Source organism: Centrocercus urophasianus, unplaced genomic scaffold (genome assembly GCF_019232065.1).
Source record: "Centrocercus urophasianus isolate 14NV4802_14NV808 unplaced genomic scaffold, USGS_Curo_1.0 seq_21, whole genome shotgun sequence".
NCBI lineage: Eukaryota > Metazoa > Chordata > Aves > Galliformes > Phasianidae > Centrocercus > Centrocercus urophasianus.
Genome location: NW_024884767.1, coordinates 21,324,580 through 21,340,663, shown reverse-complemented (window position 1 = coordinate 21,340,663; position 16,084 = coordinate 21,324,580). Strand labels below are relative to the sequence as shown.

The window sequence follows — 16,084 nt, the reverse complement described above, 5'->3', positions numbered from 1 at the left end:
TAACTGTATTTAATCTGTTTTGTTGTATTCGAATACTGTAGCCTTTATTAAGGGAGAGGGAAGGAATACCACAGGACTTTTCCTTTAAAATTTTCTGCAGTTATTTGTCTGTTCAAAAAAGAATGCTATATACTGTATTTTTGTATGTCTAAAAGATGTTTTGAAGAGAAGGTCATTTTAAAAAAAGAGCCATATGGCTTGTAATGAGCATTGTATTTCACAATGCTGTATACACTTTGCATTTTAAAAAGAATAAAAAAGAGAGAAAAATGAAGTATCTGATTTCTTCATGTTTTTCTCCTCCCAGATCAAGTGCTTGTGGTTGATATTTGTGCTTAATATGAATTGGTTTATTCTTGTCCTTGTACTGCAGGACGTTAGTGAGATGATGCATGGACTTTTGACTATTCCCCTTGCACTTCTCAGTTTTTCAGAATTGTAGCAAATATTCTAGGGAATGGAAGATCTATTTCACGTTTTTCTTTGGAGTGAATATCAGTGGTGAAAGAAAAAGCATCTCTTACACCTGTTATTGGACGTCAGAAAAATACTTACTTCACACATAGGTACTTTATATAATCCTGCATTAAAACCTAAGATTGCTGTGAGGTAGGGGAGAAGGATTGCTTTCTCTGTGAAAAACTGGAAGTAAGAATTTCTGTGAGAAATAGCATTGACACAAAAGCTTGTAAAATCTGCTAGACTGCTTTTTGTGAGGGAAAATAGTGTATTTTCTTTATTTCTATCATCTGTTTTTGAAATGCTTAAAGGTATTCTGAAAACCATTGAAGTATCTGTATTTTGCTGGTGGAAAGAGAGGGGAATATATGTGTGTATATATTATCCAGATATTTGCTTTCTAATTGTATCTTCTTTATAGATTCACAAATATGTGAGGTGAAAGAACAGTTAAACAGTGTTTTATAAAGGCTGTTAATTCCTTTTTAAAGGTAATTGCCTTTGGTATGAAAAGGAGTGGTGGTGGGGAGGAATAAAGTGTTAGAAGGAAATATCTGTTTGAGGAGAGAGGATAAGGAAATTTGAGAATTGATTGGTGCTAGTGTGCTGTAAGTGGGTGGATTTTTTTTTTTTTTTTTTTTTTTTTTTTTTGCTACAGGAAGTGATTTGCAGTGCTCACTGAGCCTTTTGTTGAAAAGGGTCCTTCTTGTTTATGTGAGTCATGCTTTTGCTGTGAGCAAGTTGGCAGCTCTAAGCAGGACTGGGATCTCTGTTACAGAAAACTGTTTCTTCACCTAATCTTAACGTGGAACCACAAAAAATATCTTAAATATATAATTTTTTTGTTCTTCCTCATTTTTTTTCTTTTTTACCCCAAAATCTTGTTCTCTGCCTGTGTTGCTATGAATCGCCGGCTATGTTAGCACAGGCATCTCCTGCATTGGCATCAGATTTGCCAGAACATATGCAGGAAACTAGATAGAAGGGCATGCTTCAACGTACCAAGTATAACCGCTTCAGGAATGATTCAGTGACATCAGTTGATGATCTTATTCACAATTTGTCCATGAACAGCAAGGTTTCAGCAGTTGCTACAACTTCGGCAGCACCTTCATACCTGGTCACTCCAGAGGTTCTCCGCAAGGACCAAGAAGATGGACCCACCACTCTGTGTACCCTCATCCATAAAGTGTCCCACTTGAAATTCTCTAATACAGGCAGCCTTTTGGGTATCAAAAACCTGTCCTCTGCAGTGAAGGAGCTTACAGTCTCCAAGTTACAGGGAAGCTCGAGTGCTTCCAGCTCAGCAGCAGAAGCTTTTGACAACACATGTAACCTTGTCTCTGCTACTTCGTGTTTGCAGCAGGACGTGAGCAAGATGAATATGGGGAGAAAAACACAGTCAGAGGAAATACGCCCCGGAGATGAAGACTGGAATCAAAGGAGCAGCATTGTTGATAAACCCTCTCAAGGATGGCTGCACTGGAATGAGAAGATCCTGGGACCTGGTGTGACGTACACTGTGAAGGTTGGTCTGATTTCTTCCATTCTCTTTTTTTTATCAATGAAAAATTCTGTGCTGGTTTTGATGGCAGGCTAGAGGGGCAGAAAAGATCTCTATTTGTATGCTCCTTTTTTGTGCATAATGCATGGTATGTAAATGCAGAAAGGCAGTGTTGGAAAGCAGTGTTAATTACTTATACCAGCTCAAACCTGCAAATAGACTTCTTGTCAGATAATATTCTGCAGCTGAGTAAAAATATTGTTTTTAAGCTAATGGCTATTTTTATTACAATTGTGTTGGTTGTTCCCACCCATCTTCCTAATTTAGGTTTTCAGAGTTACCTAGCATACTGTATGTATCTTGGATGCATGGGCTTCCAACATATCTGGTGCAATCTACAGTAGGAAAGAAATACACCCTGATGTATGAACAACCATCTATCCTGCACGATATTTCAGATTGAAAATACCTTTAAAGGCATGTGTGCTTTTAATGTGAAAGTATAAGGCACAGATTGTAATTCTTATCATGTTCCACAAATAGAAATACTGTTGTGGGTAGAGCAGGAAAATGCTTGTTTTACATAATGAGAATTCAGCCACTTTTAATGTTATTGCTCTTCAATTCACTGATACTGAATGTCAATAGCAGCAAATCACAAGTTTCCAGGGTAATATTTTGGTATGCTTTGAAAGTATTTTGAAATGATCTGTTAAAATAGATCCTCTGAGAATAGGTTATGTGCTGCATAGTTTTGCAGTCAGGTATGATACTGGTTATGCCTTCTAGCATCAATGTAAAAATAACATCTGCAATTCATTCTTCAGTCACTCTTCTTTGCTGAGAGGCTTTTGCATGATGTTTAACTGTAGCAGACTGTTAATAAGATTACAGACCTATTTTAAATCTCCCCTTATTTTGGGGACAAAGGTTTTGTTTGCAATACAAAGCATGATTTTGTATCAGGATGCTTTAAAAGTGAATTACAAGAGTTACTTAACTCTTAACAATATTTCTCAAGTGTCATTATCAAATGTATATTTAACCTTTGGAACACTGGGAAGCAGCTTTCATGTGTTTCTGCTAGTTATGTTTTGCAAGCAATGGTAGATGAAATAAGTAGGCCAATTCAGAGACTGGTAATCTAAAATAGCACTTCCTGACTATTCTGACATTTACTGCGACTACAAAAGAAAAAGAGAGTCAGTGTTACCCTTCAGGGTATAAAATGCTTCTCTCTTACTGTTTGAGAAGCATCTCGATAAAAATGTCCCATTAATGCTAGGTGTAACTCTGTGGAGACCCTTCTGCACAAGAAACACTCTAGTTGGAAGAAAATTTTTTAACATTCTCTGGTTAGGTCAGGAAACTCAGCTGATTTATTTATTTTGCTTTGGGCACTGTAAGTAGGCAGAGAGTCACTATGAGAATTCACAGCTTTTTTTTGTTTTACCTGAAATCAAACACATTGTTCATTTTCTGTGATTTTCATTGGTTGAATTTATACTTTGAGTTTAAAAGAAAATTACAATTATATATGAGCAAGCTTTCATTTAATCATCAACCTCTATCTAATACAGATACTAGAACAAGAACTTCAATTAGCTGATTTCCAATATGTGAAAGTATATTTCTAAATATTATGAATATTAGAATTTCAAAATAAATCATTAGCACTTTGTACAACTTACACTACTGGAGTTTATTTTCCTGTCATTAGAATTTACAGAATCTATTTTTAATTAAGTATTGTTTCTATTAAAACAGGGTGATATTTTACATTTTGTACTCTTTGCCATAATATCAATGGTTAATGAATGAATGAAAATAAACCTGTTCTCATTTAGCTATAATTTGTCTGTTCATTAAGTATCTCAGAATTTTTCTCAGCAACTGCAGCATTCATGTAGATAAGAAGTGCAGTTCCTGCATCATTAAACACTGTCATTTCCCAAGGCTTTTATGCATTCAGACTATCAAATCAATAGATAGATAATGTACACTGAAGGGAAGCATTCCTTGGATACCTCAAGGCTGTATTGACTATTTGGGAGACAGGCACTGTGTTTAATTATTGTTTTATGCTTTGCAGAAGCAAAAGCCATATGCAATTAGTTAAGTAAGACAAAAATTAGATTTGTTGTTAACCAGCATTTTTTGTGCAAATGTGCACTGGATTGCATTTTCCATATTCAGTGAAAATAATCTCTGGGACAGGGTAAATAATCAGTGCTGGGCAGGTAGGTAAATCATATTGGAATCTCTTGAAGTAAGAGAAATAAATTACTACGTGCAGTGTATGACAAATGTAACACTTTCATGACACTCTTTTGATATGTTTCTGTTCTCCAACTCTTCTGGAGAGCCTTTTTCTGTTTTCTCCAATCATTTTCTAGCAGTGCTCATTCCTGTTTTTCCTTAGCCATTTTGTAAATGTGCAGTGTAATGGTAATTCTTGAAAAGGAGTGTAAAGTTATGGTAAACAGGAACTGTGTTCTGATTTACATGGTCTGCTGCAATGGAATTGTTTTCTGCCATTGGACTACTGGCACATTCTCTATTTATTTTTTTTTTCTTCCCATGGATTTTGCATTGAATTTTTGTACATTACTTTCACTAGAAAATTTCTTCACAGAAAAAGCAAGCGTTTGTGTAACAAATCAGATTTTGTCCATAGCCAAAACCAGGGACATAAAGTGGTAAGGTACTGGTACTTAAAAATACCATTCAACAGTTTAACAAATAATGAATTAATGGAAAAAAAAATAGTTTGCAATGATGAAACTAATTGATAAGCTTATTGTTTTTCCCATAGGGAGACTGACAGTGATTTTAAATGTTCATGTTGTCAGAGAGTCAAATACATAAAATTAAAAAGTGCTAACTTCTGAAATGTAACAACAGTTGAAATCTATTTATTTCCAGTGACAAATATCTACTGATGCATTTAACTGAGTAATGGCAGAGATTTTCCAGATTTTAGTTGATTGAACTAGGAGTATAATCAACAACCATGATAAGAGGCAAATATACATCTGACTTTAGATAACTTGTGGATGGGCATTGCAATAAAACTGTGCTGAGTTTAAAATTCCATTTTTCAGCAGTTCAAAACTATGTAGAGCCAAAACACTGAAATATAATGTTAAAATTATATATTTAATATTTCTGAAAGAGCCTTGAAAACAAGAGAGTGTCATAGAAAATGCTTGGGTAGATCTTATATTGAAAAAAAGGAGTTACAAAGGTGGTATCTAATAGGAAGGAGAAAGGACTTCATCTTAAAGAAGCTACACAAACCTTGCAAATAATATTTCAGTGAAAAGCAAATTAGTTTATTAAGACAAAGTAGCTAGAGTTAATGGCTAAGTATTATTCTTTAACATTATTATTTCTATAATATTTTAACATTTATGTGTCTTGGGATGGGTGAACATTCCTAAAAGAATATTCTCACTGAAATAACTACTTCCTTATGCTGAAAGTATGTGCTTAAGGATGAAGTGAATTACTGAGCTATATGAATCTATTGCATCTTTTTCTACTTCATTGTAGTATTCCCTTCAGCATATGTGCAGGGCTAATATAATTTCAGCAGTCCTCTGCGAGTAGGTACCAAGATTACAACATCACTTTCTTCTTTAATGGCTAAGCCAGTCTGCAAAGTATAATCTTACATGGAGCTAACATGGCAGAAACTGTGACATATGTGCCATTTTTTTCCATCTTTTCTAACAAAAATTGGATTTGCTGCTGGCCTACAGCAGCAGTAAAATACCATATTTCATGGTTTTGTCATGGTAGTCTCCATTTTCCTGTTTGAAAGGTACTTCATGTACCATAAGAAAAAGATTGAAGAGGGTTTATTGTTTCCTCTTACTCTTTTAAATAGACATAAAGTCAAAATTATAACCAAATTTACAATTTTCATTTTACCTTTTTATTCATTTTTTAAGAACGTTAATGTTACAGCAAGGATTTTTAGTTTCCTTTCTAATTGATGCTAGTTTTATCATTCTGTCTTATGAAAAAATTAATGTTTTTTTTTCGTTTTGTTTCAATTTTTTTATTTTTGAATTCTGCTTCTATCAGTCAAGTTGCAGTTGTATTAGTAGTTTATCACTGATATTTTATGCCCTGAGTAAAAACCTAGTTGGTAGGATTTTGTGCATGTGATTCTAATAACAAGGAAAATAGTCCCAAACAGTTTACATGCTTAAGATGTGGATTTTATATTTCAGGCAAATTGTGATAATAGCGCTGAAAAAAGACCCTTTATTTGAGATTCTGCTCTCCTCTATGTAGGTACCCAAAGAGCCAGAGCTCAAAGACTTATAAGACTGGCTTGTCATCTTGGCTGTTAATGCTGCATGCATGAATTTTTTAAGGAGTGAAAGAGGAAAAATGTGATAAAGACAGTACTGGTTTTAGCAGTTGATTCCTGCCAACATATTATATTATTTTGCAATCAGTTAGTGTCCTTCAAATTTGCTTTGCTGTTGTTTGAACTATGAAAAATACGCCTATTATTCGGTTCAGAATCCCATTCTGGACAGCTTCCCACATCTGGGTTTGTTGTAGCGTGAACTGATTTGAAAAGAGACTTTCCCACAGAAGTTAAATCAAATCCTACAAACAGAAATCATACAGTCAATATTACTCTAACGACATAAATCAAGTATTATTTCTTTACTTTTACACACCTTTCAGATAAAGAAAAGCACCTGGTGATTTCAGTAGTGAAAGAACCAACACTGAAAGCAAATATCTGGTCTGCAGAATAGCTGGGGTATTTGCAAAATAGTATAATTTGTGCAGCTAAGGTTGTTTTGTAAGGGACAGAGTTTGGCCACTGTTCATCTTGATTTCAATAGTTTAAGTGAGAATGACATCCTTTTTTAAAATGAAACTGATACTGTTTTAAAGTCCACATATAAATTTACCTAATCCTTTTAGGAGGCAAAACTACAGACAGAATTCTTTCTTTGTTTTCCCTTAGAAGTTGGATTGTAATTTTCGTATCTTCAAATAATGGTTATTTTAAGAGTACCATGTGTCCAATTTAAATATCTTCCTCTGTAAAGAAAACACATGGATGAATCAGAACCTTCAGGGAAAATCCACATCTTTCTTTTCAGCCAGTAGTGAGGCACTTATCCTGCCTACTGGGCACTCCTTTGTCCCCCAGCCTTGTAACCTATCAAGAAATGTTTCCATTAGCACACCAGCTACATTTCCATTAGCACACCAGCTACATTTCTATTAGCACACCAGCTCCAGATTGGCTTCAATTATTGTAGGAAGTTCAAGTGAGTACACAAGGTATTAGTATTAGATTTTCTTCATGTTTGCAATGGGAAAAGTGTAGATCTGCCTTGGGACAGCCCCAGACAAGCAGCGTTCCTGGCAGCAGATGCTCAGGCAGGGTGAAGCAAGCAAAGGAGACAATGAAACAAATTCCATAGTCATAGAAGAAAAAGTAATTGCTTGCATGTGTTTCTGGACTGTCCTGATGTACTCCTGGTTTATGTGACTCTGTGCACTTATAACAGCTTTCACTGCAGCACTGTTCCTGTCTGTACTGAAACGCACTGGGGCAGAACCTGGCCATTGCAATGGCAACAAGGATGCAGCCACATCACAGGTGTCATGTGTTTTTGGAGAAGGATGGAGACAGTTTCATAAGGCTAATCTAGCATGTTTGCTTAACAAGTGATATTTATTCCATAAATTTTTTTCAAATAAGTTTTCCTTAGGGCCTGAAAAGATTGACTCAGACGAGCCAAGTTGCAGCTGAAAGTTTTAAAACACGGGTAGAAAAGAAGACAATAAAAACTAGAGAAGGGTAGCAAGCAAAAAAAAAATGTTTTTTTTTAAAGTAAAGATAAACAAGTTGCTGGGAGACAAAAAGAAAATAACATGAGGCAGATAGAAAAAGCTTCCTGGGCCTCTTTTCCCAAAGCACCATCATACTATATTTACTGGCACAGCCATTTTAAATAAATAAATTTAAAAAAATCTCAGAAACTGATCCTGGAATTAGTTGCCGAATACGAGAAAGAACAGGGACAAGACTGAAAGGAAGATATGGTGTCCAGGGGATTGCTCAGCACCATTTATGTCTTTCTGGAGTTGCTGTGGTACTAACTGTCCTTTATTCCTATGTTTAGCTCTTGTTAGCACTGAAATGATATGAGAACAGGCTGGCACCAACATCCTGAATGGCATTTGACACAGTGTGATTCTGGTGAAGAAATTACTGGAAATAGAGCTGTCTCTTTGCTCGTAAACAAGTTTCTTCTGTAATTCACAGGGCATTGAAAAAGTATCCTTAATTTTCCTAGAAATTAAACGTTTTGGAAATGCTACCATTGCCATGCAGTATGGGATCTATCCTTCATTTCCAAGTGCCAAGCACAGGTGCAAGAAAAAACTACCCCTGGTAGTCTGATTTCCAGGCTACCAAATCGCCAGCTGAGCAAGAAGAGTAGGCAAATGCTCTTTTAATTTGCAAATGGAGCAGATTTATGGCAGAAATTGTAGTAAAAATTTTGGATGGACAGAGATACATCTTTGCCCAGGAATGCAGACCTTGCCTTTGAATCACTGTGGTCTGTCTGCTGTGACACTGTGACACTTGTAATCATTGTCAGAAAAGATCACCTGGCACATAGTGCCTGACACAGCTGGAAGAAAGAAAGGATTTCCTATCACACACATAATTAAAAATGTTTCAAAGAAAATTTAGATACATATTTCAGATGCTCAGAGTTGGTGCTCTGTATGGATGTTTTTATGATGGATCAAGCTTGTGAAGAATAGCTCAGCCTGTAGACTTTGATGCAACAGACTTTTCAAGATAAGACAAGGTTAAGGCTGTTTAAAATTCTTTTAGGAATGTAGTATAAATTACTTGTGGATTTTACCATTTATTGCCATTCATTTGTTACAGCAACCCTACTCTAGAACAAAACATTCAAATGCCAATTGTTGAAAGATATAGCTTTTACTCATTTTCAAATTTTTGTAAATTAATTTTATAGTCATGAAATAAGCAGAGACCAGTAAGTGAACAGAATCGTCCCATCAACTCTCTCTTTCAGGATATATCCTCCTGTGAAGGAGCAGGGCTGCTCTGTGCAGCAGAGGGACTGTGGGAGTGTGTCCTTGCAAGACTGGTGGCTTCCAGCCCCTGCTTTGCTCTGCTCCTACCCACTGGCTTTCCAGGCCTCCCTGCTGCCTATAGAGATTTATAGTCCTTTACATCTGGTCCGTGATGCTTCTAACCTTCCCTTTTCTGTTGTGCATGCTGGGCCGTATTTTGGGCACTCCTTCAAGAAACACAAGAAATTAAATGCAAGAAAGCTGAATATTGACCAAGATTCAGTAAAAATGTATATTAACTCCTGTGATGAAAACCTGTAGCATTTATATAAGAAAGGACTCTCTCTCTCTCTATTTTGAATTGTGGGTTTTAACATTGGCAGAATACTTCTGGAATCACACCTTCAAATTGTATATTTGAATACAATTACAATATACAATTTTGAAAACATAGCAGTGTTTCAGAATCTTATCTCAGGTTTATACCCAGTTTAGAGGAAATGCACCCGTCTTCTGGATCTTTGCTGTAATAAGTAGATTCATCAAGCAGTCCTACTTCATGTCTAAGCTGATGTTCTTCAAAAAACTGGATATATCTACAGTCTCCATATTTATGATTTTAAACTTCTAATTCTGATTTTCAGGTTTTGAAGCATGTTTTGGCTGCAGAAGTTTTGTACATTTGCATTAGATGAAATTTGGTGCAGAGTATAAGCTGCTAGAGCTAATCTGCATGGAGATTTAGAAGGAAAGACATCTTAGTGAATATTCAAGGTAGCAAGTAAACTGTCTGGAAAGTGTTCACCCATTTTCGGCATGTACCTGAGGAAATGAAGCATTTCATTTGTGACACTGTTGTGCATATTACAGGCATTCACTTTGGTTAACGTCACACTGCAGCAATTGCACTCATCCTCTATTATATGCCGTGAAAGTTATATCTGAACAATACAGAACTAAACTACATGCAACTTCTTTTTTCACTAGAACCTGCAATGTATTAAAAAAAAAAAAAAATTGGCAGTATGCAAAACATGTTTACATATAAAATGGTAGGTGCCTAATGTATGAATTTCTTATTCTAACATTACCAAGTCTTTGCATGCAAAATATAAGTTTGCAAAATACGAACAAAAAGAAATATTGTGCATATAAAAGTACTGATATTTTTAATGTGGAATCTTGTGAAAGTCCGTTCCATTTAGCATCTGCATTGTATGAGTATTTTTGAGCAAGATGTTGGCAGTCTTCTTTCTCTATACTACAAGTAAGAAATGAGAAAAAGGTCTTTTTTTTGAAGATGGTTGTTTTGAGTACTGTTTGAGATGGAAATTAGAAAGTCAACAGATGGAAAATGTGCTTCCCTGTGCTATTTTTCTTCTTACTAGCAAGAAATGAGACTTTAGAGTTGACTTAAAAAATTGCATTTCAAGATAAGATAAAATATATTTTCCTTTCCCTAGCTGAATCCTTAGCCTTTTTTTAATGGAGTTCTGAATCATTATCCTATGACTTGTGTGTGAGATGCTGACAGAATGTTTTCACAGGGGACAAATGTAAACCACTATTAATATGTATCCAGATTGGCATTGATTTTCTTTTTTTTGCACAGAGATTTAGGAGATATCCTTTTGTTTTTGTTTTTTTTTAAATTATTGATAAAATGTTGCGTGACGATTTCTAGGGCTACTCATATCTACAAGTCTGATACAGGAATAGTAGAAAAAAATCAGTAGAAAAAGTTTATTTTCTTAAAATCAAGGGAAAATATATTTTAGCAACAGAAGAAAACTACACTTGGAAGCATGGAGAAAATATTGTACATTGATGCACAGCTTAACTTCAGACAACATTTCCCTCAGCAAGTGATAATTTTTAATCACATAAAATCTTAGTCATGCATTGGGAATTATGTTAACAAATGTAGAATCAATTGCTCAGTACTGTTCTACCTTCTGTCCTTCTGCCCTGATAACAGTGGCACAGAAGTGCCATTTCTTTGTCAAATGTTGCTCTCTCTCTGACTCACTTTCAAAAAGAATTGGAGACATTCAAAATGTTCATATTTTCTTTAAGGCCTCAGTGTTTATGTGAACCCCCAGGTAATAAAGAGGGCCTTAACAGATTATTATTTTTTAATCTCTGTGGGAGGAAAAGGATAACAAATTTCTGTCTTTTTCAGTGTTGGCAAATACTTCTTACACAAAAATATTCAAGTGCATAGATATATACATATAGATATATACAGCTAATATGCCAAAAGTTAGTATATTTATCAGCTGCCCACAAAATATTAAAATGGCATTTATCTATAAACTGTTTTTCAGAAAGAAGAAAAAAAAAATTTTTTCAGACTTAATGGTACTTGGTAAATATTCTTAAGAACAGTGGTACTGTACATTTCTGCAAACATGTAGTCAATATATAGGGTTTGTATGTGCATATATATATATGCACTCATATATAAATTAAAAGCATTTTTTAATATGTTAAGATGGATTGATTCTTTATATAACATTTAAGCAAAAATATGAAAAACAGGAAAAACAAGTTGCCTGCTTTTGTTTAGAAGCTGGTACTTCTAGCAGTGGATCAGACTTAAGAATTTATTTAGATGAAGTTTCACAGTGTCTCTGTATTGATTAAGTGTGAAGCACATCATTCTGTTGTTGATCTCAGAATCCTGCTGGAAGTCCGTCTCCCCTTACTTATGTGGCTGAATGCCTTTATGAAAATCTTCAAGAAACTCTTTGTAAAGGGATTTACATGATTAAAGCTAGGCATCTAGGAAAAATACAGTGACTTACTGTCATGCAGTGAAATTTTTAAAATATGACCTTTCTTTATATTATTTTGTATTCTAGATGCCAAACGAAGTGTTACTGTTTGGTGGCAGTGAATCAAAATATATCAAGCCACAGATATATGTAGAAAGTCTTATTTCCCTGCAGTCTCTTATGAAAGTGTTTTGCAGCTATGATAATTAGAAAAATGTTTCTCTATTTCTCATGGCAGCATATGTTTATGACACGTTTTTAGTGTTAGATTCTGACAATGTCATTTAGGGCCTTTCCCTCATTCATTTCCTTCATTATGCTGCCCATGTTTCATTTCTACAACACTGCTGAGTTCTGTAGGAAGCAGGGCAACATTATGCGGATACTTGGGAAGCACAGGGCAGTGATGCGGATCATTTCCCTCAACATCTGCTGGTGAATGACAGGCATCAGGTACCCTCAGAGGCAGCTCTGAAGATGAACCTTGCCATAGGGGATAGGAGGAAAATCACACTAGGTGTGACATGGCTTCACAGAAGTGCATGGACCTCAGCCCCCACTAGCTGCACATGTGCCTCAGTACATCTCTGAGGTCATCCTAAGGCTCAGTGCAGTCATTACATTTTGGAGATAATTGCAGGAGAGGATTAGTTTGGTAGTTCAGAAAATGGCTATATGTATAGAAATATCTGAAACGTGTCACTACAAGTGTATCTTCTTACACAAAAGATTGATGAAATTTCAAATAACAGACTATGAGATTAATTTATGCTACTTTATGATGTGCACGTACAGTGTAACACTAGTTCTAGGTAAGATTTTAATAAATGTTAATTGATAGCTAAACAGAGGACTTATAGACGAATATTCATATCCCAAACTTCTAGAGAAACTGAAAATCTCTAACAGCTGACTTGAAGGCTCTGTATCTGCTGCTCATACAAATTTATTTTTCTCTAAATATCCAGTTTTACTTCTGCCCACAGCTTTTTCTAATATTGTAACTCACCCTATGTTAGAAATATCACAGAACTAATCTTCTATTCCACCCTTCTGCTTAAAATATCTAGATACTCTGACATAACTCTGAATGGCTATGTACATGCTAAGCCCTTCTTCTCACTGCTCTGCTGTCTCTTCAGAAGATGGTAGCTCATGTTTGCGAAAAGCAGCTCCATTCCCAGGAGGAACCTTGCTTTATCAGCAACAACTGCAGAAAAGGGGTGTCTGCAGACATCCATGGTGCTGGAACTGGGGCAAGGCAGTGGCAGGACAGTGCACACCTACTCTTCACTTACAAGAAGATTTTTGCCTGAGTTTTGGCAAACACCCTCTTAGCAGACACTAAAGTTTGTTTGTTTGTTTGTTTGTTTTTAAATAAAGTGGTTATTGCATATTGAGAGTACAGATCTTCTACAGAAAATGCTGGCTTTCAGCTGTTATAGAGGAAAACTTCCTTATGATACTGTGTTCTGGTTTAGTTTCAGAGTAGATCTGATGCTTCAGTGTAATAGCTGACCAGATCCAGATCCTGCAGGGACCAAGGCTCCAGCCCAGCTGCTGAGCTCCTAGTATCATGTGGATGAAGTCCCTATATATGTAGTCTTTTTCAGTATGAATGCAGTAACACTGTATTTGAAAGTTTTCAAGCGTAAATTTAGCCTTAAGAGCTTTCCATGGTTTTCAGTACTCACAATTATTATGCCAGCTCTTATTCTAACTTTTGTCTGCGGTGGTGCTGAAACGTATGGCACAGCTTCAGCCAGTAGTGCTGAAATGTATGGCACAGCTTCAGCCTGTCTATGTGGAGATATCTTCACAACAACCCTCCTTCTAAAGTGATCCTTTTGTTCAATGGAATAAAGGCTACCCCCACCCTTAACCTAACTAAAGGAACTGTTTACCTGGTTTGAATGGCTCTTTCTGTTAAATGGGCAGAGATTTATGCTTTTTAAGCTGCAATATAAGTGTGCCATATATCATTATATTAGAAACAAAATTTTATTCAAATATACATAAGAACTATAAATGCCTATCAATGTTAGCTATCCGGGCCTAGAACCATGCTTCCAGATCTTCAGTACCTCCTTTCCAATGTGCTAGCCTGACACAGAGGTGTGAACACTATGTCAAGTCAAAGGGTACAAAGGGTCCTTAAATAGACAGCCTGAATTGGATAGATTTGTCTTCAAAAAATGCTGAGCAATTAACTTTCTTCCTGCAGATGTGGTAGGATATGTTCTCCTGTCATGTGCCGCTTTGTTACAGGTAACATAACATGTATGTTGCATGCAACTATGTAATTCAAATGCTAGGTAGGATTCTACCCGTTTTGCCTTAAAAAAAATTGCAAGGACCATTTTACTCCCATGTACCTTCAGACAGATGCTGTCAGACAATGACTCCTGCTGCCTCTGTGCATGAGTAAAATGTAGCATTCAGAAGATAAGCAACAGCCTAGAAGGGGGATTATTTTATGGGTTTTCTTTTAAGATTCCACTGTCTTCACAGAATTAGTAGATTTTCTTCTATGTAGTTTGGTATACATGCAACTAAGGTACAATGTCCTTATGAAGTGGAGGAGCAAATGTATATTATGATAAACTATCCTCTCTTCGTGCAAACAATTTGAAGTGCCTTACTCCAATCAGTAAGGTATTCAAGGCAGTAAATGTTATGTTGAAGCAAAATTTTAGAAGATTATGAAATATTTTGCATATCTTATTAATTTTTTACTTAGCATTTTTGTATTAATGGAAAGACCTTTTGATTACAATTCCTTTTTTTCTTTTCCTTTTCAGTAATTTAGTAAGTGGGTATTATAAATTCAGTTAAGCTAGGAACGTGTTAAAAAGTGATGTCAAAAGGATTCAAGTTGATTCCTCCTTATTATTTTGCCAAAGACAAAAATTACTTTGAAAGTGGTTAACTCTGAACTCTCTATCTAGGACCTGGATTGCTTTTGGTTTTGCTTGATTTTCTTCTTTTCTTGCATCAATATGAGTTTTTACAATACAAATCTATGACTGAATTTTCAGTTATGTGTGGAGAAGTTTATTAACTTGAAACTGTCAGTATTTTTGTATTAGTTAGTGTTAGTTAGTTAGAGTGCTTGTTAGTGTGCATCTAGATTTCAGTCTTGATAGGGCTTAGGAAGGAAGGCAAGCTTGTAAGTTGTAAATCTTGTAGAACATTTTGGAACTCATAGTGTCCTTTTCCCAAACATATTAGGCTGTTATTGACAGTGTCTGAAATACCGACAATTGGTTGTTTTGATGAAGAAATAAATGTATGTTGCAGTCGAAGCAAAATAGTCTGAAATTGACATAAAAGCTCTCCTTTTGAAATAAGGAGCCATCAGCTGGGCTTATTTAGCAACAGTCAGCTCTTAACTGGTAAATTATCTTTTTTTTTTATTACTTCACCTAACAAGTAAAAAAAAACCAAAACATGAAAATGTCAGGATATTACTCTAAATACACATGAGAAATAGATGTGGCAAGTAAAAAAGTGTTCTTTTTTGTATACTTCACAAGTAAATGTATAGTCTGAGCCTGAGGGTGACAAATTGTCCAACTTATTACAGAGTACCTTACAAAATGTTTCAGAGCTTTCTATTTTCAAAAATTAGGTCTGTATACACCATGCAGAATCACCTCTGTTTTTCATTGGGTCCCTAGCCTATTATCAGCATTTGTGCAATGCTTGAACAGATTTCAGATACTCTAGTGTTTGAAGGTACTAGTTAATTTACGGCCGACTGCCAAGTGTGTGTCTGTTTGCTGACATAACCTTGTTATCCTTTATATAACTTGCACAAGGCTATGTGTGTTGCAGATGCAATCTGCAGCGCTGTGAGCCGCTCATATTTATAGCAGGTGGCTGGAAACACAGATTTGAAACCACTTTTAATTTGCTGTGAATAAGTATGCAGCTTTGGTGAACTAATGATATTCTGACAGTTTAGGTTCAGGGATCAGGTTTCCTTATTTTGTCTGAGAGTTCATGATAGGTTTATCTTAATGCTACCCATCCTTCGGGCAGATACTAATCTGCTAGACAGTGGCACCTATACACCTGCCATTCAAACATTTGTTGTTCCCAGGCTGGACTACTGCAGTGCTATATGTGCCTAAGTGTTGCCATATTTTTATAAAAATGTTTATTGCTGTTGCTATTACTAGCTTCTGACAAAAAAGTGAAAGATTTCTTCTAGTAAATTGGTGTTTTGAATGAGCTC

General features: G+C 35.6%; 1 protein-coding gene across 2 annotated transcripts in view; it reads left to right on the top strand.

The window, feature by feature from the left end:
• Positions 1–1,447: 1,447 nt before the first annotated feature.
• Positions 1,448–16,084, top strand: part of SHC3 (SHC adaptor protein 3) — a 50,495-nt gene continuing 35,858 nt past the window's right edge. For both annotated transcript variants that reach the window (XM_042822955.1, XM_042822953.1), the window contains exon 1: positions 1,448–1,987. In XM_042822955.1, coding sequence (XP_042678889.1) covers positions 1,448–1,987 — 540 coding nt within the window. The remainder of the gene's footprint in view (positions 1,988–16,084) is intronic.